This window comes from Dermacentor silvarum, chromosome 8 (assembly GCF_013339745.2).
Source record: "Dermacentor silvarum isolate Dsil-2018 chromosome 8, BIME_Dsil_1.4, whole genome shotgun sequence".
Classification (NCBI taxonomy): domain Eukaryota; kingdom Metazoa; phylum Arthropoda; class Arachnida; order Ixodida; family Ixodidae; genus Dermacentor; species Dermacentor silvarum.
In genome coordinates, this window is record NC_051161.1 from 139,393,872 (window position 1) to 139,419,605 (window position 25,734).

General features: G+C 47.2%; 1 protein-coding gene across 1 annotated transcript in view; it reads right to left on the reverse strand.

Annotated features, from left to right (window-relative positions):
* The window catches only part of LOC119461728 (serine/threonine-protein kinase STK11), a 73,733-nt gene that overhangs the window by 22,303 nt on the left and 25,696 nt on the right, over positions 1-25,734 (reverse strand). Inside the window, exons 5-6 of the mRNA XM_037723098.2 lie at positions 11,693-11,825; positions 4,148-4,284 (exon numbers count right to left, since the gene is read on the reverse strand). Of these exons, the coding sequence (XP_037579026.1) occupies positions 4,148-4,284; positions 11,693-11,825 (270 nt within the window). The remainder of the gene's footprint in view (positions 1-4,147; positions 4,285-11,692; positions 11,826-25,734) is intronic.

Genomic DNA, 25,734 nt, shown 5'->3' on the forward strand with positions numbered 1-25,734 from the left:
AAGAAAGCAAGTGCCGCTTTTTGGAATGTTTTGTCGGCCAAGGAAGAGCGGGCATGGCCTCGGAAACGAGAGGATAGCGTGCGTGTACTGATCTTGAAGGCTATACAGGGGGCCACTGGAAGCTAAGCCCGGCCAAGCCAGCGGAAAATCCACCATGGCGGCCTCCAAGATCGGGTAGCGTGGCTCGGAGCGAGCAATTTAGTCCGGAAAATCGAACATCGGCACCTAGATTCGTCCGAAAAATCGGTCGCGAAAATGCATTAGCTCTATGGGAATCCTGCCGGTACATCTATGAAGATCCAACAAGTCCGAATTTTTGGAGTCCGAAAAATCCGTCGGCTACTGTAGTGCAGGCTCTGATTGTAAGCCGCACTGTGTACTCGGCACCATATTTAAATTTCAGCAATGCGGAAGTGGAGGTACTCGACCGGCTGATACGCAAGGCGTATAAGCAAGCACTCGGACTCCCACCCAGAACAGCTACTTTTCGCCTCGAGGAGACAGGGGTGTACAACAACGCACTGGAAATCATAGAGGCCCACCTGGTAAACCAGAAGGAAAGACTGCTGTGCACAATAGCGGGACGCTGTGTCTTGGAACGACTTGGATATTCCGTACGGAAAACCAGCGCAAATACAAGAAACTATGCACGTCTCACCGATTCCCAGGAACATGCACCCCCACTTCCACATTGGACGGCGACAAGCCCGAGTGCAAGCGCTCGTGAGAAAGTATGGAAACCACCCTAATGTCTTGTATGCAGACGCGGCCAGTACCGCAAGAAGCACCGCATTCGTCACCAGCATAGTCGACACAATCACGGGACCGAAATAAATGCGTCGTCGGTTTCCAGAGTGAGCGCTGCGGAGGCAGAGGAACTAGCGATAGCGTTAGCCATCACGACAAGACCGCACTGGGAGTGCGGTCTCGTCGGCATGCAGAAATTTTTCAAGGGCCAAAATTTCCAGGGCCGCACATCGCATTCTGAATGGAGCGAACCAGCTCCCACCATACATACAAATCATGTGGACTCCAGGACACGAGTCCTTACGCAACAATCAGCAGGCACATGCCTACGCCCGAGCGCATGCACACTGGGAGCAACGAGAGGGCCTCGCCGAGCAGTTCCATCCCGAGCCCATACCATTAACCTACACGCACATCCAACATCACTATCGCCTTTCACAAAGAACTCTACCGCCGCTTCACAATGCTCTGACGCGAAAGGAAGCCGTAATATAGCAAAAACTGCAAACAAACACATATCCACATTTGAGTCTTTACCACGCCATAGACCCTGCGCTGTATTCCTATAAATGCCCACACTGCGATCAATCCGCAATGCTTTACCACATGGTATGGGCTTGCGCAAACACACCGCAGCTCACACCCATAAAGGTGGATTCACACGACCGGACGGAGGAGGAATTTTCGCAGCGGATGGCGTATCACGTGACGCGCGCGTCATCAAAACGTGCCACCCTCGCTTAGTCCGGGCTCCTCCGCTCGCGGTCCGGATTGAAAATGCTCGCCGGTATTTCCATCCGTCCGTTTGGCGGTCGTCTGACCTCAATTTAGCGTAGTCAGCGTCAAATCTGTCAACATCGGACGCATTGGCGTGGCTACGATGGAGTGTTATCGGCTTGGAGCCACGTGTGATTTCGTTGTGCAGCAGTGACTGCGTGTATTTTGTTGTGATGCAGCGGGAAAGGCGAGTCGTGGTTGCGCGCGCATTTCTATTTACTCAGACCGCGCAGCCTGCGTGACTTCAACATGAGTGAGGTGCACAAGAAAACACTAAGTGACGAGGCAACCGTCACTCTTTTGGTTCTTGTTGAGGGATTCATAGCACTATGGCATATAGGGCACGCCGAGTATGCAAACGCGCAGCTGCTAATAAACGTTGGAGTCGAGAGTAAGCACGCGGATTCCGCAAACGGCGGTCCGGCTGTGCGAATGCGACCTAACTCGGCTGCGCCGGATTCAAGTGCTGACGTCACTGTTTGTCCGCGGAGCAGGCGGGATTTTGCCCTCGCGTGTGTATCCACCTTAACACACACCACCACACAGCAATGGGAGGCAGCGCTGTCTAGCTCTGACTCAACGGACCAGCTCAACCTGGTCAACCAAGCAAGAAGGGCAGCTAAAGCCGCTGGACTCCTGTACTGAGGGGACCACCCACTGCAGGGTGGAGGAGCTACCTACACTTGCGTGCTCTTTTGCATAAAGTTTATTCTCTCTCTTCGTAGAAATGGCATTAAACAGGATGACAGGTAGGAGTAAAAGACGGGACAGGCACCTGGCCCTTCCTTTCCTACTATGTGTAAAAGACAGGACAGTGTAGTACTACTGTGGCTCCACCAGAGCTATGTCATTCATGACGAACCCAGCCAGTTCACCATGCAGGTCAAGAACTCTGCTTAGCACATTCCCATGTGACAGCCAGTGTGCTCCTGTTTGAAGAGGCAGATGTTGTACTGAGCACCACCGTCTCTGCACAATTCTTCGAACATATCAGCAGGTTTTCACTAGCAATTGATTGTCGATAATCTTCACAACATGACTCACCACAATTATCAGCTCAATGCAGTGCTCTCTGCGAGGCTTAAGGCTTCTCTGTGAATCATACAATGAGCGAAGAGCACTTCGAAGTTAACCTGCCTTATGAGGGCTATCAGAATGTGTGCCACAACAAACTGCATGCCGACTATTTTGCTAGGGGATAACGTCAAGACCACCAAGATCCCAAGAAGCCCGTGTGTGCACTCCATGTAACACGCCACTCTTTTCTAATACATGAAGGGCATGTATGTGTCGTCCTAGCCCCCAAGAGCTCAGACCAATGACATCCAACTACAGTATAGACCACTTATAACGTAACCGCTTATAGTGCAGGACCGGATATAATACGGTCTTTTCAGACTCCCGTTAATTTTCCCATAGCACTCTATGTATACGCGTATCGCTTATAGTGCAGTTGCGGCACACGAAATACCAGTTAAAGTGCGGCTGCCTGGAAGTTCGGCAGTCAACCTAGACGGCAAACACTCCCCTCAAGCCACAAGTACCGTATTTACTCGAATCTTACGCACACTTTTTTTCCGATAAAACAGGTCCAAAAATTGCATGCGCGTTAGAATCGAGTACGACCCTAAATCTGCCTTACCATATAGCCGTCGGTATTTCAAAATGGCCGCCTTGCACGCGCGTCGAGCCTAGCTACTCTTGAGCCTAGCTACTGTAGATTCCTCCATGTGCTGCAGTACACGTGCTTAGGCAATAATCTACTGTCTCTTCACGTTCTCTGCATCTGCTCTATCAGCACGAAGTACCGAGTTCATCATGATGCCGCATTTAAAAGGAAAGTGATCATGTGTGCGGAGATGGACGGAAATCGGGTCGCATCACGGGCGTTCGGAGAATCCGAAACTTGCGTTCGGGACTGGTGCAAACAGAAGGAGAGGATTTTCGCCAGCAAAGCAATGTGAAACGGTTTCAATGGACCGAAGCAGGACGTAATCTGCGACGATCCACTTCAGCGATACGATCGCCTTGGCCGTCGCTTGGCCGTCGATCGCCGTCGCAGATTGCTTTCAAGATAGGGCGATACGATCGCCCTATCTTGAAAGCAATCTGCGACGGGGAAAGTCCGCTGTGCGCCGCGTTTTCGCCGCTTATAGGTCGCGATGAAGCGAGAGGTGATAGCACGAAGGTCAATTCGCTCGCCGCACTTCGCAACTCAAGCGTTTTGACAGCTCGTTTCCACGGTCAACGAGCGAGATGTGTTCATGTTTGCTTGTGCGGGCGTGACAACGTGCTCGTTAATTTATTTAGTAAGCGAATACGGAACCTAGAGCACGGTGACAGTGATGGCAGAAATGCGCTTGGAGTGTCAATTATCGCAATAAAATAGTTGTTTTCGGTATAGTGCGGTACCGCTTATAGTGTGGATATTCGTGACTCTGGCGACTTACGTTATAAGCGGTCTACACTGTAATTTGCTTGGGAGGCATGTTTCTTTAATCAGTAACATAGCCACCCATTCATGCTCCAGCACTCAAACACTATTAGTTCAGCAGCTTTCCATTGCAGCCATTGATTTTACAATTCCCCACCACATGACAAAACATGTTTCTAGGCCACTCACAGAGTGACACCCGACGACCAGACGTCCACTTTGAAACCAGAGAAGGAGTCCAGGCCATTGGCAATCTCAGGCGGCTGGAAGGCCGGTGAACCTTGACTTGTGTGGCAAGTGTCGTCCACGGCAAAGCGATCCAGTGCCTGCACATTGTGACACAAGGATGACTGACATTCAGAATGGATAGTTTGGTGAATTAATGGTGTTGCTTTACATGTAAACTTTTTTTTTCCAGAAAACGATCAGAAGTTAAATTTTCTTTTTATTAATGGTTCATTATGAGCAGCATTCATTACTTCAATACAGTGGAACCTCGTTGATACGATGTTCACGAGAACCAGAAAATAAAACGTATCATCAAAAAATCGTATCATCCAAAGCCATCCCCAAAACGTGGGAAAACAGGCTTACTTGGTGACAAACTCGCTAGCAAAGCTTCCTATGGCGTCGAGTGATACTGCTCCACATAACACATGTGTTATGCAGAGCAGCATCAGCGACACTACACAAACGGCAGCCAACACACTTTTATTGAGCAACATTAAAACAGCTCGTCAGATTTCGCTGAACTTTCTTTTTTTCAAAGTCCGTAAACAAGTTCGTTTGAAAGATAACAAGTTCCTTGACATAGCTACGGAGGTCACGGAACCACGAAGACAAGAATTCCGAAACAAAGGAACACCGTAGGGCAGCGGGCTACAACGAACGATACGACTGGCGGACGAGGGCAGGCATTTCATTCAGCCATGTGACCGCATGAAGATCTCGCCTGAAAAGCCAACCAAAACAAGTGTGAGCAAAAGCTGACGTGAGTAGACGATACTATGAGGGCTAAAATAGCAGTCGGGTGGGTCAGCGTGACACCAGTTTCCCGCGCCACGGCCGGTCTGGAGCCAGTGCGCCTTCAGACCGGCCGTGCCCGCGCGTACATCACTGAAGGGGCAGCTCTGATTGGAATGCTTCGCTCGCAGCTCGTTAGCGGCCGGGGCGCGCAGCAATTTAAATCGGTCCAGGACAGATCCCTCCCATGGCATGAAAAACCTGCTTCACAGCAGCTTTTGTGGCGCAGGTCTTGCCGCCACCGGCACGCAGCGCACGTTTTTCCGCTAGTATCGCCGGCCCTTTACACGTTCTTCGTGGGTCGTTGGAATATAATTTAATCTAGTACACTTGAATATAAAGCTACGAGTTTCAGAAATACCAGTTTGCAGTAGTATCATACAAACGCAGGTGAAAACGCAATCGTATCAGTTGCATTAAATACATTGCTCCTGGAAGCGAAAAAAAAAATTCATCCCGAAAAACGTATTACGCAGAACCGTATCAACAAGGTTCGACTGTTGGCTGGGAAACGAAAAAAAAAAAATCATCCCGAAAAACATATTACGCAGAACCGTATCAACAAGGTTGCACTGTATCGGCCCTTAAAATTAGTCATCTTCTGTATACATGAAGCTGGAAATTTCTTAGACCGAAAGTCAAGCGTGCTCTTGTCAGCCTCCGTGCGAAGCGTACTTCCTGGCACTGCTAGAAAAATAAATTGCAGGGGTGCAGGTGGTGAAGTGTTTTTGTTGAGCCACGTCCACGCGAGAAAAGCTACAAATGGCTCGAACTCTTTCTCACAGTTGCCACTACTTAGCTGAACACTACTCGCTGCAGCTTTCCAGGTTCAATTGTTTACTTCAGGTGAACAAACGTCCAAGAACATACCAATTCTGACATTTAAAAAGGCAGTCATCATCGCTGCAGCTGCCTAATGCCTCGCCACCATTTTTAAAACCAAGGGGAGGCAGACATCCAGTGCATTTCCACCTAAAAAGATATCAGTTTTCTGGGAAGCTGGAGTCCAGTAGCACTGCATTCACACTAAAACGATAAAATAACTACCACTAGTTTGCGGCACTCAGTATACGAAAGGAAATCCCTGAATCAGTGAGACTCGTCCTTGGCACAGAAAGAGTTCATGTCTCAAAGCAACACACCGGCCACGAGAAATGCTGTTTAGAAGGTCTTCGAGTTAACGTGAACCCCCTCGAGCTCATTGAGACATGGTACACAATCATTTTTGAATTCTGCCCCCATCAGAATGTGGCTGCCGTGGCTCTGAATCGAGCCCTCAACTTTGCGCTTAGCAGCAGAATGCCACAGCCACAAAGACACTGTGGCAGGCGGGTAGTCGGGCTGACTGGTAAGTTATCAACTTCAAATTGTGTACATCTTCTATACATTTGTGTCATTTCTGTTAACCTGACTGACTGCACGAAGGAACACAAACCACACAAGGAGGCACGAACAACACACAGGATTCCACTCCTCCTAGTCGCAACTCCTTGTGTGGTGACATTGTTGGTCAAAATTCTGGGCTATACAAGCCGGAGCATCCGGTGGCACATACACAGTTGCCTAAGAATCACCATCGTCATCAGCCTATTTAGGTTCACTGCAGGACGAAGGCCTCTCCCAGCGATCTATGATTGTCCCTGTCTTACACCAGCAGACTCCATTGTCTTAAGCCTGGAAATTTTCTAATTTCGTCCCACCACCTAATTCTTTTCCGTCCTCGACTGCGCTTCCCTTATCTTGGCACCCATGCAGTAACTCTAACAGACCACCGGTTATACGCCCTACGAATTACACGGCCTGACCAGCTCCATTGTTTCCTCTTAATGTCAACTAGAATATCGGCTATCCCCGTTTGCTCTCCGATCCACACCAATCTCTTCCTGTCTCTTAACGTTAGGACTAACATTTTTTATTACATTGGTCATTGTGCAATCCTCAACTTATTCTCAAGCTTCTCAGTGCATTTTGTGTCATAGATTTGTTCCATATTTATAGATTATGCTACTATGGCTTCCAGAAAACCAAATATTCTAGTTTTTCAATCTTCGCAAGTGAGCACGGTAATGTCTAATATATTTACCAATGAAGTCACCTGAAAAGAAGACTACTGCACTCAGTGCCCAGATATTAGTTTTTACATATTCCTCCAATCTTCCCAAACACTACAAAATGCTTAAAGCCACACTGCTGCTTAGATAAGCATCCATAATTTCAGTTAATTCTGCGAGAGGGCTATAACAGGAGTTCGCACTTTAGCAGAGCTCCTGTTCCGCCACTTTGAAAGCTCTTGATTAGGCGGGAAACAAGCGCACATGGATCATACAGCCAGATGGCAGCACAGATCCCAGAAGAAAACAAAAACTGCTTTTTGTTGGATCAGTGTGCTTCTCCGGTTGCTGGACACAAAGGGCCATTTTCTTGTTTGGATGGATGGATGGATGCTATCAGCATCCCCTTTGAAAGGGGGCAGTGCGTTGAACCACCAAGCTCTTTCTTTTATTTTGCCTAATGTCTTACCTATTTTTTTTTAATCAGACAAAAAATTCCCAGCATCAAGCTTTTTGTACTATTGGGAAATTTATTTTCGTAAGCCTACATTGTTTGTGGTCACCCTGCTTTCCTGCCACCAAACCTCCAATCACCTTTTACTAATATCTACAGCAGACATGCTTCCTTTACCCCTGCTATCTCTGAACCCAAGGGCTTCAAGAAGGCCAGCGCACCCTAAACCGACAGCTGGCTAGATATCTTCATTCACGTTGGAATATAAAACATGTTCCATCATTTTCCTAGCTTTAAAGGGATACGGACACAAAAGTTGGCGGGTGGTTTTTTGCGTCGGAAGAAAAGTTGAACTGCTGAAACTGACGAATACAAGCTGCTTTGAAAAAAAGAACGAAAAACATCTTTTTTTGTGATTTTCTATTGAACCTTGCCTCCAAGCAGCCGCCGGCAGAGGCTGAAATTTGACGTCATAACACCCACCCGCGCGCGCCGCCAAGGTCGGCCACAGCCCGTCGCAGTGTTTCCGGGGGTGTCGGTTATTCTATGGTGTTGGTCTCTTGCAGCATTTGTTTAACCCCTTTCGGCGATCTTCGCACGTGGTCCGTCTGAAAGATTATCCCTGTCAGCGCTCCACGCAAGTGGTGCATCTTACATGCGCCTTCCCGCGATCGTCGCTCAGTACTGACGCGTTCGTTGCAGCGGAAAGAAATGCCCAGACATTGCTGTTATAACAGCACTGTCGGTCGTGACACGCCGTCGCACACGTTTCCCAGAGACGACAAGGTGCATAAACTTTGGATACCTGCCTGTCAGCCATCACGCACAGCCTGGAGACCTCTAAAAAATGACTTCATTTGCGCAGACCACTTCGTCGACGATTATGTGACCAGCCCGGCCATGCTGAAAAGCCTCGGCATGCCGCTCAAAAGGCAACGCCTAAAGCCTGACGCTGTGCCATCGGTCTTCTCACGAAAACGCAAGGCAGAAATGATCAGCGGCGCGTTTGAAAAGAGCAGGCAAAAAGATGTCGGTACTGTTTTCGTTCGCTTGCAGTCTTCTTGTGCAGTGTGAGGGCGAGGCTGGGGCGAGATGCCTGAGGCTGTGCAGAAAGGCAGTAATCTCTTTGAAAATGTTGGCAAAGCATAGTAAAACAATACAAGGCTAGCGCGCGCGAGCGCGATTCACGAGATCAGTCCTACATTGTAGCAGGACAGACACACACGCGGCTCTGCTTCTCCACAGGCTAAAAGCGGAGGAAAACTGGGGAGAACACCAGACAGGTGCTGCCATCTGTCGGGCGGCTGGCGAAGTGTGAGAGTCTCGGAGGTACTGATACCTCACAGCAGTTGCTCACGCCGACGGCATAAACTACTATTCAGTCATAGTCACGACACCCTCGTCGGGTGTCGTGACGTCACGCCTTCCAACTCCCGCGAGTCGGGCGGCGAGGCGCACGCTCACAAAAACGCCAAAAATAAAGCCATTGGCTCAAAAAGGAGCTAAGTGACTGCTTCTTTTCGATGTAATCACACACTGAGGATTCATTTTCAGCATTTTCGTAGAATTCTCAGATTTTGTGTCCGTATCCCTTTAACGCAGCAAGCACATGCTTCTTCCTTGGTGTACCTTACTTTATAACTACAAATTCTAAACCATTCTGATCCCTCTTCGAAAAATTGAAGAGCTTCCCCTTGAGTTATAAATTGTTCCCCGATTTCGTTTTTTCCTCTTACGTAGTTATACTAATAGCAGGTTTCTTTTTCACTGCCGCCACCCATGAGATTGTCTCAGCCTTTCTCACTTTGCGTTTCACATTCTCTGTTGCCGTGTTGCTGACCATAACTGTCGCATACTTGCTGGTAAGCTTCCTAGTTCTTTTCCTCCACTGTGAGTCAATGTTTTGCTTCTACAAATACCGGAACACTCTCCCAGCCCATTTACTTTCTTCCATATTCCTCAGTCGTTGATCATAATCATTTTACTCTGAGCCTCCCTAACTTCAAAATTTGTCCAGTCCATATCACCCTGCATAGCTTTATTAGTAGTTTTCCCGTGAGCGCCCAATGCGAGGCGTCCCACTGATCTTTGGTTGCCATCGAGTCCAGATTGTACCCTTGACTTTAAGCAAAGAACTGCATTTCCAAATGTAAGTCCTGGAACCATTAAACCTTTCCACATGTCCCGGAGTACCTCGTACCTATTGTATCCCCACAGCGCTCTGTGTTTCTTTATGGCTACATTTCTTTTCCCCTTTCCTAGTATTTTTTTCTGTGTTTCCATATATCTATTGCCTTCATTTATTTATATACCAAGGTATTTGTATTCTTTTATCCGAGGTAGTTCCTGGCCCTGTGTTGACACAGTGTGTTCCCTGTTTTCATAGAATACTTTTTTTTAACGATAAATTTCAATCCTAAGTTCTCCAGTTGCATACCACTAGCAAGCAACACAATGTCATCTGCATAAAACAAACTTGGGAGCTGCTGTTCTACCATTGTGCCCGCCTGTTTTGTTATGGGACCTGAACTGCCATATGGGGGTATGATCCGTGTACGCTTGTTTCCACAAAGGGACAAATGCTCCAGTGTTGAGCCTCTCAGAACGACAGAATAGGAGAGACTGTGCCTCTTTGCCCAACCCCTTCTGTTGAGAACCAGACGGCCAGACGTGCAGCAATGCTGTATGACGTACGTGTTCCAATACCATAAGTGTGAAGCGATATGTCGCATGGCTTTTCAATATTTGTGTCGGGGCGTGGCTGACTCGGCTAGTTGGTAAGCCATAGTTCTGCGTGACGAGTGAAAAGGTGACACAGGGACGAGAATAAGACGAGGACAAGCTTTAACTTCCGATAGACTATTTATTAGTAGGTATGCAATACAGTAGATTTCTCTTAATTAAACTCCGGTTAATTCGATCCCGATCGAAAATTCCGGCCGGCACGCATGCATTTCTATTGACCTAAACTTTCTTTATATCAATCTTAAAGTTTACCTTTGCCCAACAATTCGAACTTGAGCAGTCAGCACACACACGCCTGACCTCCAGGTGACTCCAAGAGATCCCTTTAGTGACAGCGTCTGTCTCGGTGGAGCTTAGAGGACAGTGAATGCACTGCACCCACATAAAGAAGAAGTCTCCCGTCGAAAATACCTATTTTGGTCCTGCCCTAAGAAGACTTTCAAGTAATAACTGTAGCTCAAAATGTCTGATTACGGTATTTACCGAATTGTAACGTGTGCCTTTTTTTTTTTCAAGAAAATTCGGCCGGAAATTGCGTGCATTGTGCAATTGGATGCGAAACCAAAACTGCCATTGCGGCATTTGCATGCATTGCCGCAAAACACTGATGTGATGCGGCGAAGCTGACTTTAAAAGACCAGCCGCCAATGTGCGACACTTATTAGACCCTTGCCTATTTTTCTTGCTAGAACATTGGGTGTGCATTTGATTTCTACTTCATTTGGTAGCTTCATTGTTATTTATACATTATTTTTCTACTTTTGACACACAGAAAGTGGGTGCACATTTGATTCGGGGGCGTATTAGAACAGGGCAAATACATACTGCCAAATGAATTGGCAATGTGTTTTGGCATTTTTTTCTGCATCTTGTCTAGTTGACCCACCAAATAATTTAATCAAATTTGCTACTCCCGCCAGGGTCGAATTAACGGAAGTCGACTGTATACTGGTACATGTGTACACAACGATATCAAAACATTTAAGAAACACCCTGTACAATCCCAATCACCTGCAGCAAGAATCACAGTTCTTTGTCACAGAGGGCCAGTAATAGCTTACTGACACATCAGTATGTTTGCAGTACATGTGCACACTGCAATAAGATAGCCTGCTTGGCACAGTGCAAGAATATTGTTGCTTGTAGACGCCAATGTGTCCGGCACCAGTCACGTGAAACCTTGCGAAAGTGATCAACCGAGAATACGGCACCTTTAATTCGACCACTAGTGGAATAAAGTCACTAATGTACTTTCAAATCCAACATTTCGAACTGCCGGTTATTCTGACATTTAGCGGTCTTCGTCAAGTCCAAATTATTGGTTGGCGACTGTAAAAATGCAGCAAGCAATCAAACTTGCAATGTGACGCTTATGAGCTGAAAACCAGAGACACTAAGAAACCATAGCGCATCACTAGAAAAACTGCTGCGACATGCTGCACAGCAGGGAGATTGGCTCACCTCAGCAACGCCCAGGTCGGAGATCTTGAGCGTCTCACAGTTTGTAAGCAGCAGGTTGCCCGGCTTGATGTCCTTGTGGACGATGCCCTGGCTGTGCAGGTACTCCAGGCCGTCCAGCAGCTGGCAGAAGTAGCTGCGGCCACACACAGGGTCACAACTTAAACAATGGTGCCTATTGATGACTTAACACAATGCACAGGCTAAGAGATGAGGTACACCACAGTGGGGCCCACTGCATTAATTTAGACGAGAGCTTCAAGGTGACAGGAATTTCAAACATTAGTGGAGAGCACAGAGGACGACCAGTTTGGGAGAGCTGGTCGAACTTGTTGAATGATGAGGGCAGTGGAAGCAACAAGGAGACGCGTGCCAACCTACCCCCCACTTTCCCCCCCCCCTCCTCTCAAGCTCGCTCCCCCCCCCCCCTTTTCATTTTCATTTGCTTGCAGAAGAATACGGTGCTCATCAAGGTGCTCACCACCATCATTCTTGGCTGACATTTGCACGCTTTCACTCAAAATAAATCATGCAGAACATAGGCTGCTATAGGATCTTATCACACTTGGACTTAATACAGAATATGACTGCTACACTTCAGCAGTCAGTATTGGTCGTGCGGCGAATGATTTGAAAGGTCCGGGCGCAAGCAGCCGCTTGTAATTCAACCATGTGACCATCTGTGTCTGCAGAAGTTTCTATTTATTGTATCGGTATTCCTTTGGATCAGGAGTGAAATTTCATTACACTGAAAATTTTAAAATATTTATATACTTTTCGTTATATTGAAATATTTCTTAATGTTGAAATTGTGTAAAAGCACACTGTTATATTCAGGTTCTAAATCCGTGGTGTTCTATGGACAAGAAGTTGCAAGAAGTTACATACTTAGTCAAGTATTTCGTTATACTGAAGTTGGTTATATCGAGGTTTATCTGTATTAAATATTCGCAGAAGCTTAGTTTTATTACAGTAGCACTACATTAATTCAACCCTTCCTAATTCGGAAAATTAGATCATTTGGATTCGTCCTCTGGTCCCGGCAGGCGCATGTACTATTTAATGGCTTCAAACTCTCATTAATTATAGGAGCCCAGCGAGCGCGGACCCTGCAGATGGGCCATTTGACGCTTTCACATCAAAATGCCGGAACACGCCGTTGACTCACTAGGCAGTATTTGCCATTAAGTTAGCTTCGCCACAGTACAGCCGCGTTATGCGGTGAAGTATACCAAGCAGAAAAAAGGCACCACTGCTGTTTCATATATTGCAACTGGAGGGAAAAAAATTGGTGCAGTTGCATGCGTTGGAATGCAATTTTTAGAGGGCTCATTTCACAGAATCCCAATTTCAACAATGCGGCTGGTTCGACGCACGGGGTTGCTTGCTGACAAAGTTTGTGGCATACGCCGCATAATTTTTCATATGTAGTGAAAAAGAGTTTAAAACACTTAAACTGGTTTGGTTAAATTTGGTTTGGAGTGCACAACAACGGCTCTTGAAGTTCAGTGTGAGGAGACACGGTGGACGTAAACAGCTGTTCGCAGCCGGCCATTCAGCGATGTGTGCTGTCTTGTGTGCCTTCTACATCCGTGTTCTGACTTCACTAAAATCACAAGAGGACCTATCAACAAGCTCATATAGCTATCCTCAATGCAATATGCAGTATTCAGAATTCGGCTGTAGCGAAGTTATCGTGTCAACGCAGAGAGACCCTTGCGCGACATGTGTTTAACGTCAGCTTCAGAAGAAACTATGTGTGTATACTGCTCATATTGTGCATAAGTGGTGCCTGCTCTTAGCCATACCCTTACACCAAACTTGGCAGCAAGTACCAACCCAAAAGCTCACGTCTGCCCCTGAAGGAAGCCACAAATGATCTGCGATTACTGCACATGCAATGGTATTTGTTTTGTGAACTTCACGCTAGCCTGCTTCGTCCATCGCAGTGCATGTGCTGTAATTATTTACAGTAGTTATCTCTGAATCTTTCATAAGCCGCAAAAGCCGACACCACAATTTTTTTAGGAGCTGCAGTCACCTGTGTACGTAGCACCATAGCATTCAATAGACATGGGCGTCGTGTACTTTCTCGCGCTGTTAGTACTATACTGTGAATCTGTATCAAGCAACTTAAATCAATACGCCGCAGTACGCAGCACTACTGCGTAGCCCCACGGCAAAGATTTAATGTGTTCACCTCACCCAACACGCGAAAATTTACATTTAGGTCAGATGTTGAGCAGCACCCAACGCCGGTTATTTATGTCGCCGGTTATTTAGGTAGGTACAGTGCAGTCCACTTATAACGATACCACATACAGTTAAACCTGCTTATAACGAACCTCTATATAACAAATTCCTAGATATAACAAAGTTTTTCTATTCCCCGCCGTTACTCCATAGAAACACATGTATTTGAGACCTCTAGGTAACCAAGTAGCAGCGGGAGAACCCCTCGAAATAACGAATTTTCCCCGCCAACAACCTAGAGATTTCGCCTCAAATTTTGTCATTTTTGCACGAGCAGCAACCAGAAGCACTTTCTCCACCACGACGGAATGTAAAGCGGTGGCGTCGCGCTTGGCGCGCTCGAATTCACAGCGACTGCAAGGCGAGAGCGAGCGCACGTGTGTGCGTGCGAGCGTGCGCGAGGTGGCCTGCATCCCTCGTTCTGGCGATCTTGCCGCCGCGGGCGTGACCTTTCCCCCTCCCTTCATTCAAACCTGATCCTTGCTGCAGCTGGGCTAGCCCGCCAAGCCGGCACTCTCCTTTTTCTGTTGATGTTGCTGAAGGAAAACATCAACTGTTTCTTTTCAATGCGCTGGCAGCGCCACTCTTTGGTTACTGCGCACATCTCTGCGCTTCACTTCACTAACCTGACGCTAGGCGACACTATACGATGCCCTCGTGTCGCTCGCTCTTCGTTTCCGACGCCTCGCGCTTGTGCGAAACGACACACGTCCACCCATCCCAGTACCTGGTCTGACATTCCAAGGATGAGTGCTTCGACGAAGAAATGCAAGATATTGACCTTGTCTGCAGTTCGCTTTGAAGATAAGCCCGCACGAGCACACACTTTTTCCACATCGCAGATCGCTTTCAAGATACGGCAGACACTGCCGAAGTAAACGCCTCCCTTTCTCGCCTCCCCTGCCGTGCCTACCGCGGAAGCGCGCTCCCCCCCCCCCCCCCTTCTCGCTCGATCGCGCGCGCGCGAGATTGAGTCGGCTGACCCCCGCAAGCTTTCACTCGCACACACAGCATACGGCCCGCGGCGACGATGTTGCCGTGTTTGGATTTTACAGGGAACCTCAAAGCAACGTCCACGGTGACGGCACAAATGCACTTCGCATTAAAATGTGCTTCTGCGTGGTTACTACTCCGACGGCGACAACAAATTCGCACCCCCTACCGGCAGCTTCTCCACGTTCATCATCAGCCTATATTTATGTCCACTGCAGGACGAAGGCCTCTCCTTGCGATCTCCAATAACCCCTTGCTTGCGCTAGCGTATTCCAACTTGCGCCTGCGAATTTCCTAACCTCATCATCCCACCTGACTTTCTGCCGTCCTCGACTGCGCTTCCCTTCTCTTGGTGTCCATTCTGTAACCCTAATGGTCCACCGGTTATCCACCCTACGTATTACATGGCCTGCCCAGCTCCATTTCTTCCGCTTAATGTCAACTAGAATATCGTCTACCCCCGTTTGTTCTCTGATCCACACCGCTCTCTTCCTGTCTCTTAAGTTACTCCTAAGATTTTTCGTTCCATTGCTCTTTGTGCGGTCCTTAACTTGTTCTCGAGCTTCTTTGTTAACCTCCAAGTTTCTGCCCCGTATGTTAGCACCGGTAGAATGCAATGATTGTACACTTTTCTTTTCAACGACAGTGGTAAGCTCCCAGTCAGGATTTGGCAATGCCTGCCGTATGCACTCTAACCCAATTTTATTCTTCTGTAAATTTCTTTCTCATGATCAGGGTCCCCTGTGAGTAATTGACCTAGATAAACATATTCCTTTACAGATTCTAGAGGCTTACGGGCGATCCTGAATTCTTGTTCCCTTGCCAGGCTATTGAACATTATCTTTGTCTTCTGCATATTCATCTTCAACCCAATTCTTGCACTTTCTCGATGAAGGTCCTCAATCATTTGTTGTAATTCCTCTCCATTGTTGCTCAATAGGACAATGTCATCTGCAAACCGAAGGTTGCTGAGATATTCGCCATCGATCCTCACTCCTAATCCTTCCCAGTCTAAGAGCTTGAATACTTCTTCTAAGCATGCAGTGAATAGCATTGGAGAGATTGTGTCTCCTTGCCTGACCCCTTTCTTGATAGGTATCTTTCTACTTTTCTTGTGTTCCCGGTACTTACGTTACCGGGAACTTATCTCGAAGGCCATGCTTTTGTGCGCGGCAATCGGCCACAGCTGTACGAGCAGAAAATACGTCATGGTGGCCATGTTGTAAGTTTACTATCGCTGGCGAACTGTCGTCCGGGCGTCGCAACTCGAGAATCGAATGTCTGCGCATGAGATTTTGCTGATTTTGTGCCTGTGCGTGTAGAGCAAGAAAATTAGTACGCACTAACTGTTTGGTGGGCAATGAGCGACTACGACGTAAGCGGTCAGCCAATACATGGGGTTCAATGGGGGCTGGGTGGGGGAATCTTCGCGACTACGTTTAAACCGCAGTTACGCATTAAGTGGGTATGTATTAACGAGGTTTCACTGTACTATCCTTACTTCGTATATTAATCGATGCTTCACCTTTCGGGAGAAACTGGGACTTTTTTGTTCGTAGCAACTTTAGTGTACTGGGAGTAAATCTTGAGCGATAGTACCTACGGTAAGCGTTTCTTTTTCGAATTTTTGTGCCGAACCTGCAAATAATTAAATCCTCTTTATAACGAAATTTTTCGGGATTTTGTCAATTTCGTTATATCCAGGTTTAACTGTATAACAATATATAGGTTATAACGACTAGTTGATTTGCGAGTTTCAACTTATGCATCAGGGCTTTGAGAAAAAAATATATAGAGATATAACAATATTTTACTCACCGCATATCTGATATAACGATCAAAATTTTGCCTTCTAGGCGGCGTTTTCCATGCAGAATAATCGTGAAATTTGCATTGCTAAGTTACCCTTAAATGAGCAATGCCGAGGTGGGGCGAAAAGTTTGCTTGCGCGAGTTCGTATCTGCCGCCATTACCGCGCAGCGTGTCCGGCCCACACGCTGATTGCGAAAGCCACGGAGAGCATCGCGAGTTGGCGCAGCACGCCACAAGTTGGTGTTAGCCACTTTGCGTCCGTGTCACTCGCGATGATGCTCCACTATGCTCCACGTATGAGAAAGCTGAAAAAAAGGCAATAAACGAACCAGCGCCCGCACTTTCTACACTCTTTTCAGTGAGTGCAGAAATGCGCCACGGAAGCAGCCCCGAAGCAGTGGACAGCCCGGTTAGTAGAAGATGGTACCGACAAAGTGCAAAGCTGTGTCACTTCAGACGAAGCTGCAAAATTTGCAAGACTCAAAGAAGTGTGAGCCCGTGCAGGAGCGTCTGCAATTAGGGGCCATGCCGATCAAAGGAAAAGGTGGGCTTTGTGCGCCAGGACAAAACCAGGCGAAACCCCCCATGATAGTGAAACCAACACGGTGGAAGTCGTCGACATTACCGAGCTCTGGGAGCATGTCGCTACTGACGATGAAACAGGTGGTGCTTCGATGGAGGAGTCTCTGAGTGAACATAGTGCTGCCTCGTTCTGTGGAGAGATATCCGATGGGGTGAGCATTGTTGCGACAGACGGTGGCGTTGAGCGACGGAGGCAACGACAGCAGTGGCAGTGACCACGAAATTGACAATGGCCCATCTTTGACACCAACCCGATCGAGTCGCTCATTGATTTCATGCATGCTAAATTATTGCCGCCAGTGTTTGTGCAGCAGCTGGATGCGATGCACGCCATGGTTGTGAACCTGACGCTCCTGCAAAAACAAGTGCAGCTTTCTGACTATTTCAGTGCGCCTAACGCTTGACACGCTGCTAAGAGGTATAAACAAACATTTTATTTTTCACTGCCTACTTTCAACACCGTCTATTTTGAGTGCAAATGGCAAGTCTGGTCTCGGAGCTTCGAACGTATGTTCGACAGTCCAGATATAGCAATGATCAGTTATGAGGATCAGATTTCTCGTTCTTCTTGATATCATTATAAGTGGACTGCACTGTAGTACAGCTTTCAAGAACGTTTAAAAATAATAAGTGCACCTCCCTATGTCTCCAGGCGAGCGCAGCACTCATTGTTTCCTTCCTTTAAGCTTGAAGAGATTTTGGTGCAATTTGTGGCATGAAGCGTCGAAAGGATGGCAGCATTTTCTGCTCGTGTATTTTACGGACGAAGTTCACGTAAGTTCAATGAATGAATATATTTCGTGTTCAGATGGTCAGCAAACATCCTTCTATTAGAGAACTGTAGAATACAGTGACTACAAGGACCCCACAGACCTTTAGTGCAAATCCTGGCCTCAATTCAGGAGAGTGTTTCGAGCGCTACCACACAGTTTTCAAGTACTGTTGAAAGCTTCAGCATTATGTCAATCTTCTGAAATAAATCTCCTAACATGCATTCATTCAACTGAGTGTTTCTTCTGCTTAGCGTCTTAATGTGCGATACGGCTCCTGACAGGAATTACCACAAATTAGGTTATTGCACATGATCGCAAAGGGTTAAAACCCAGAAGGATAAAGTTTAAGCAAATTCATGCACTACCGAAGATTCCCAGTTGGATGAACAGCAATACTTGTGGCCCATGCAGACACCAGTGCCAAGTTTTCCTCTAGCAATTAGTATATATGAAACTCTATCACACCTGCAAACATTAAACATAGAAGAAACACTACAGCTGAGCACAAGAAATGCTAAAGTTTGGTGAAAAATACAAAAGTTGCTATATTCCTGAAGATCCTGAGAAAATTTTATTGTTTAATTTACAAGTTATGTTCTGTAGATGAGCTGTGAACACGCAAGAAAGCTCTGTTCCACTAACAGAACAGTTCACGAAGTCTATTCATGAAATAATAAGCTCGTGATGGTAGCTGAAACTTTAGCTGACATTTAACATTAGCTCTATATAGCGAGTGAGACAGCTGTGGGGTACTGTCTGAGTAATCACAGTCCAATAATCGGGCTGTGAAAAATTGCTCAGCAGCAGTATTTGAATTCATTTAAAATCGGTTTTGTCTAAAGCTCAAAGCAAATAAACAAAAATTTAAATTACTGGTGTCAAGGCAAATCAGTTCTGCAGAATTTCGCAAGGTGGATGAAGGTTCATGAAAAAGAAAAGCCGACACCCACCCAAGTGTAACATAAAGCTACAAAGGAAACGCATACAGGTTTCCCAGAAACCAAGCTTCACAGTCCTGGTCCGGGATTTCGTCCTGGTCTAGGATTCGAACACGAGACCAACACCTTTGTGGAGTGGCCTCTAGCATTTGAACTAACCAGGCGTCTAGACATCAATGCTAACCAGGAGCTGGCAACTATTCTCCTTTTCTTCCCCCTCCTTCATCCCTGTTACGGATTCCACAGAACTGACTTGCCATATTCTGTGACCCTGTGCCCCGAGTTTTTTATTAATCGGCCTTGCGCTGCCATCTGCTGGCCTCCTGATTAGCTCAGATCGCAGAGCGACCGCATGGAAAGGGCCTGGTGCTGGGGTTTGAACCCGAGACCAGGACAAATTTTTCTTCAACTGTGAAGCTTTTTATTGCGTTAGTATTTTTGGGGTACTCCACGCACTTTCCGGGGGCTATACAGTCGCCGACTGATAAATCGGACACCGAAAATCCGGACATGCTCAGTAATTCGGACAGCTTTGCGGCACCGTTAATGGCCCCGTAGACATAATGTGTAACGACGACAGATATTTCGGAGAGCCTCCAGCTCTACATTCCATTATCTGGACTCCGTCCATGACTGTAGCGTGCGCAGATTCTGCCGCCATTATCTCTGCTGGCAACCTCAATGAGACGTGAAGTCTCAGAGATACGAGATATCAAGTACGGCCTCAGAGATTACACGTAAAACGGTAATCCGTGAGGCCTTGTCTCGGTCGTAGCACTACGCCTCAGATTACATTACAAATGCTGATCTTGGAGGCTTTGCCTAAATTGTGAGGTCGCATCAACAACGCGGTCATCACATCCTATTCCGGCAACCCAGCGCACGGCCCGCTCTCGCCATTGTTTGTTTAGTTGGCGTTCCAGACAGCGCTCTGCTGGCTCCAAGACGTCTTTTTCGTGAAGTTATCGACAGGACGCGTCAAATGGCACCAATGGTCCCCTCGCAGTCTGACTCTGAGTCGCACTCCGAATGAGCCAGCCTCCACAACTGAAGAGCCTGAACTGCTGCCTACCACAACGAGCTCAAATGTGGGCATCATTGATAACCTGCTAGGCTGCAGTGTGCAGATTCCTGCCGCCGTTACATTTGAAGACATTGCAGACGTCGACAGTGCGGTGTTGTGTACCGAACGTTCAGATGACAATATAATTGTCATCATGATTACAAAAATTCTTTTTTCAATTACTCCAAGGTAAATACAATCTTAACATATCCAACATTATATCGTACTCCTCTGGACATAACACAAGACAACGGCACGATTTTACAGTGACACCATTAAATGCTAGAATTAACTCCTATAAGTATTCTTATTTCCCCAGAATGATTACAGATGGGAATTTTCTTACTAATGCAGTATCACAAACGTCACTACAAATGTTTGAAAGCTATCTTTAATTTCTTAACATTGTTTGTACTACATTATATCATTGTGTTGCATTTGTGTCTTATGTTTTTGCATTTCTTTTCCTGGATCTTGACTCATGATTTATTTATGAATTGATTTATGATTTCTTTTGGAATTATGTTGGCTGTTTCCAATGGCTCATGTATATTGTATGCCCACCCTGCGAAGGTCTTGTATAAGATCGCAGTATCAATAAATAAATTTAAAAAAATAATTGAGCAAGTTCTCCTACCGGCAAACAGCGACTCTAACTCGGATGTCGATGACGTGCCATGCGGATCTGAGTCGAACCTTTGCAGTGCTTGCATCAGCATACAGCGACAACAGAAAACCGGCAGAAATATAGGCATCCTTGGTTTCACGTAAGCGGAAGTGTGTGCAGCAACGAACCGACCACTTCTTCCTTGCACAGGGGCATTAAAACGCAAATAAAATGATAGTTTTTGGGCACATTAGTTTGTACATTCGATAGTTCGGACTTACAGTATAGACCACTTACAACGTAACTGCTTATAGTGAAGGACCGGATATGATACGGTATTTTCAGACTCCCGTTAATTTTCCCATAGCACTCTATGTATACGCGTGTCGCTTATAGTGCAGTTGCGGGACACGAAATACTGGATACAGTGCAGCTGCCTGGAAATTCGGCAGTCAACCTAGCAACAAACGCTCCCCTCAAGCCACAAATACCGTATTTACTCGAATCTAACGCGCACTTTTGTTGCGATAAAAGAGGCCCGAAAATTGCATGCGCGTTAGAATCGAGTACAACCCTAAATCTGCGTTACCATATAGCCGTCGGCATTTCAAGATGGCCGCCTGGCACGTGCGTCGAGCCTAGCTACCATAGGTTCCTTCCTCTATGTGCTGCAGTACACGTGCTTAGGCAACAGTCTACCGTCTGTCTTCATGTTCTCTGCATCTGCTCTATCAGCATGAAGTACCGAGTTCATCATAATGCCGCATTTAAAAAGAAAGTGATCATGCGTGCGGAGACTGACGGAAATCGGGCCGCATCAGGGGCGTTCGGAGAATCCGAAACTTGTGCTCGGGACTGGCGCAAACAGAAGGAGAGGATTTTCGCCAACAAAGCAATGCGGAACGGTTTCAGTGGACCGAAGCAGGACGTAATGTGGGACGATCCACTTCAGCGATATGATCGCCTTGGCCCTATCTTGAAAGCAATCTGCGACGGGGAAAGTCCGCCGCGCGCTGTTTTCGCCGCTTATAGGTCGCATTGAAGCGAGAGGCATGATAGCACAAAGGTCAATTCGCTTGCCTCACTTCGTCACTCGAGCGTTTTGACAGTTCGTTTCTGCAGTCAACGAGCAAGATGCATGTTCATGTTTGCTTGTGCGCGTGTGACACGGTGCTTGTTAATTTATTTAGTAAGCGAATACGGAACCTAGAGCACGGTGACTGCAACGGCAGAAATGCACCTGGAGTGTCCATTAAGACAATAAAATGGATGCTTTGGTTATAGTGCGGTACCGCTTATGGTGCGGATATTTGCAACTCCAGCGAATTACGTTATAAGCGGTCTACACTGTATTTACGTTCCCCGTGAAGTCCGAATTATCGTTCGTCGACCGTATATCTATATTTGTATGTATGTTAATAGCTAACCATTTTCCCACCTACCTGGGTCCCTGGACAGTCCATGGTCGAATGGTAAGCACATCTGGCTGCTGTGCCGAGTTAACAGCGTTCAAAACCAACCAACAGACCAATTGGGTCACGGAGTATATGTCGATGAGCACATACGGGCTGCTCTTCAACGAACCCTCTTTCATGCTGACATGGGTCACTGTAGATGCGGGACTGGCTGGCACTGCTGTTTTAAGAAACTCTTTGAAGCCAACTTGGAGAACCGGGTATGTGCGACTCGGTCTGTGCTGGCCTTCAATGAACGACTTTGACGCCAACTTGGGCATACTTGGGTATGTGTCACTGGGAATGTGGCACATTACAATAAAGAAAAATATCCCTTAAATTTACTCAATGCCGAGCGGAATTGAACCCATGTCACAAGGGTTACTCAAGGACAGCAACATGATGCATTAGCAGGCTGCACCACAAGTGCACTGGGTATGTGCCGCTTTTTAATGAACGCCTTTCATGCCAGCGCTTTAGCAAGTTTCAGCATGAATGCACTATGTAAATGGCACTCTTCAATGAACCTATCGTCAACTTGGTTTACTGAGTGTGTGTCACTGAGTGTGCTGCAAGCGAGGAAACAATTCTCAGCATTCACAGGCACCGGTGCACCACGCTCCTAGTTTTGGAGGCCACGTGCGGACTTCCTCAGCAGTGCCACTAGATTGCGCAACGTGTCCAGATATATGCGCGCGAGAGGAACCTCGTTGCCGCATGACGCGTTTCTCAGTGTTCGCACATGCCGGCAAGCCATGCATTTCGGAAGCCATGTGCAGGCTTCGCGGTGGCGGCGCTAGATGGCGCCGAGTGCTCTTAGGGAAGCGAGAAAGAGGAGGCCCACTGCAGTAGACGCCTCATACATAACTTTATTTGACAGTGGAAATACATTGTGTCACTATACTGATTAGTGGCAATACTTTGTGTCACTATACTGATTAGTGTCAATACATTGTGTCACTACAATAAAACCTCGGTGATACGAATCTCAAAGGGTCGTGTAAAATATTCGTAGCATCCGAAATTCGTATCACCAAAAACAAACGAAATCAGCATGTTAAAGAGCCAGAAACTCATTTTTTGCAATTTATTCACGATGGAAGAAGTCTCGGATGTCCTTCTGGGTTTTCTTTTTCGCCAGGTCACCCAGCATAAAATTCTGGAAGGCGTAAAACTGTGCCGATGTGCTTTCCCGAACACACTCAGTTGGCACGGCGCGCCTCAGAATGTCGAGGGCGTGCATCGTTTCGGCCATCGACAGTTGCTCATCACTGGTGCTGCTACAGCAGTCGTCATCGCTTCTTGGAATTTTGGGCTGCGATGTCGCAACTATGTCTTCGACTGTACGCAGCCCACAAGTCACAAGGTCATCATCTGCGGTGATGAAGTCATCGGCGAAACACTCTACGCCATGCTGGTCCCAGTCCATGTCTTCCGACTCCTGCGACATTGCAACTGTCGACTCCACAACGCCGCATTTTGCAAAGCAATTTGTAATGGTGGTTGCTGAGACATGATCCCAGGCCATCGCAACAAAATGCAGGGCATTCAACAGGCTAATCTGAAGGTTGTCGTCCTTTCGGTCGATTTTAGCCAGCAGACGACACACAAGAAGTCCTTTGAAATAATGCTTGGCATTTCTAATGATGCCGGCATCCAGTGGCTGCAAGTGGCTTGTCGTATTTGCGGGAAGAAAAACCAACTTTACACTCTGCAGTGTCACTTGCTTTGGGTGGGCGACGCATTGATCGAGAAGCAGGATGATCTTCCTATTCTGACTTGACATCTTGCGGCCCAAGAATGTCACGAGCTCCATGAACATTGCCGACGTCATCCAAGCCTTCTTGTTAGCCTTGTACGTACAAGGCAGACCACCAGCATGCTTGAAACAGCGGGGATTCTGATACCGACCTATAACAGTTAGCCGCATTTTCTCTGAGCCGTCGGCATTGCAGCAAAACAAGACTGTGACTGGCTGCTTGCTTTTTTGGCTGCCTTGGCAAGCATCACCCTTAAAGCAGAGGCTCTTCTCAGGTTGTAAAATAGACCGGCCTCATCGGCATTGAAAATGTTGCACACGTCATAGCCTGCAATGAGCGACGGCAGCGTGCTTCTCATCCAGTCGCTAACGACTGAAACATCAACCTTCTTCCCTTCAACACGAACAGTTTTGTAGGCAAGCCCCTTGAAGCGGTGAATCCAGCCAGCGGAGACCTGAAAATCGTCCACCCCGAGCGATAAGGCAATGTCGGAGGCCTTTTCACGAAGAACCGTGCCGTCAACGTTCACCCCAGCAGCAGTTACCTCTCTAAACCATGTTAAGAGGACGCCCTCTACCTTTACATAATGCACAGTCTTCACCTCCTTTGCGTCCGCACTGAAGAATTGCACATTTTGGACGATAATGTGACGCTGACCAACAATAGTGGACAAGGTCGATGACGCTAGGCCTAGTTCTTTTGCTAAATCAATGCGTTTCCTTTTCGGGTCCTCATACTTTTTTTCAGGATCTCCAGCTTCTTCCTAAAGGAAAGCGCCTTTCGTTTCCTCGACATGTTGGTCGACTTGTAGTGTACATATCTCTTAGGGCAACAACACAAACTTCACAACACTGGCTTCGCGCGAACTTTGAACACAGCACAACACATGGCACGAGCAGCGAGGCGTGGGAGAGACAGCCAGCTTTTTATTCTATGCCAGCGCTGGACCATTTCCACTCTGTGCACTGCACTCCTTTGCAGCTTTGTTATTGGCTCCCTTCTGCTGTCCTCCCCCCACACTGCAAACATGGAAACTGTCCGCCTGCCGAGTCGCCGTGGCCCGGTGCAGCCTCCTCGGCACTTTGCTGCCGGCGGTCGCAGCTTACACAATGGAGCGTCATTTCCTTCTTTTGATCACTTTCTCGCCCATTCGCCAGACCGTTTCCACTCCGGCGCGCAGTTGCTGCCGTTTTATCGGCTGCCTTCTGCCGGCCTCCCCCTGCGCTGCGAACATGGTAACGGTCCGTCTGCCTCGCCACTTCGATGCCGGCCGTCACGGCTCGCTCATTCGTATCACCCGAACCAGCGTGGGGGAGCGTTCGGGTCACCTGAATTGTGATTCATAGTACAGTACAGACCACTTATAACGTAACCACTTATAGTGTAGAACAGGATATAGTACGGTCTTTCAGACTCCTGTTAATTTTCCCATAGCGCTCCATGTATACGCATACCGCTTACAGTGCAGCCACGTGAGATAAAATACCAGTTACAGTGGAATCTCGATGGTACGAATCTCACGGAGTCACGAAAAAAATCGTATTAGCCGAAATTCGTATCATCGAAACACAATTAAAACTAGCTAAATTAAGAGTCGAGAGGTGAACTCACTCAGGCACACGTACGTAAAAAGCATTTACAGTATAGACCACTTATAACGTAACCGTTTATAGTGCAGAACTGGCTACAATGCGGCATTTTCCGACTCCCGTTTACCCTCCCATAGAACTCCATGTATACGCATACCGCTTACAGTGCAGCCGCGTGAGACGAAATTGCGGCTTCTGCGGGAAAATCTCGCGACAAGGGC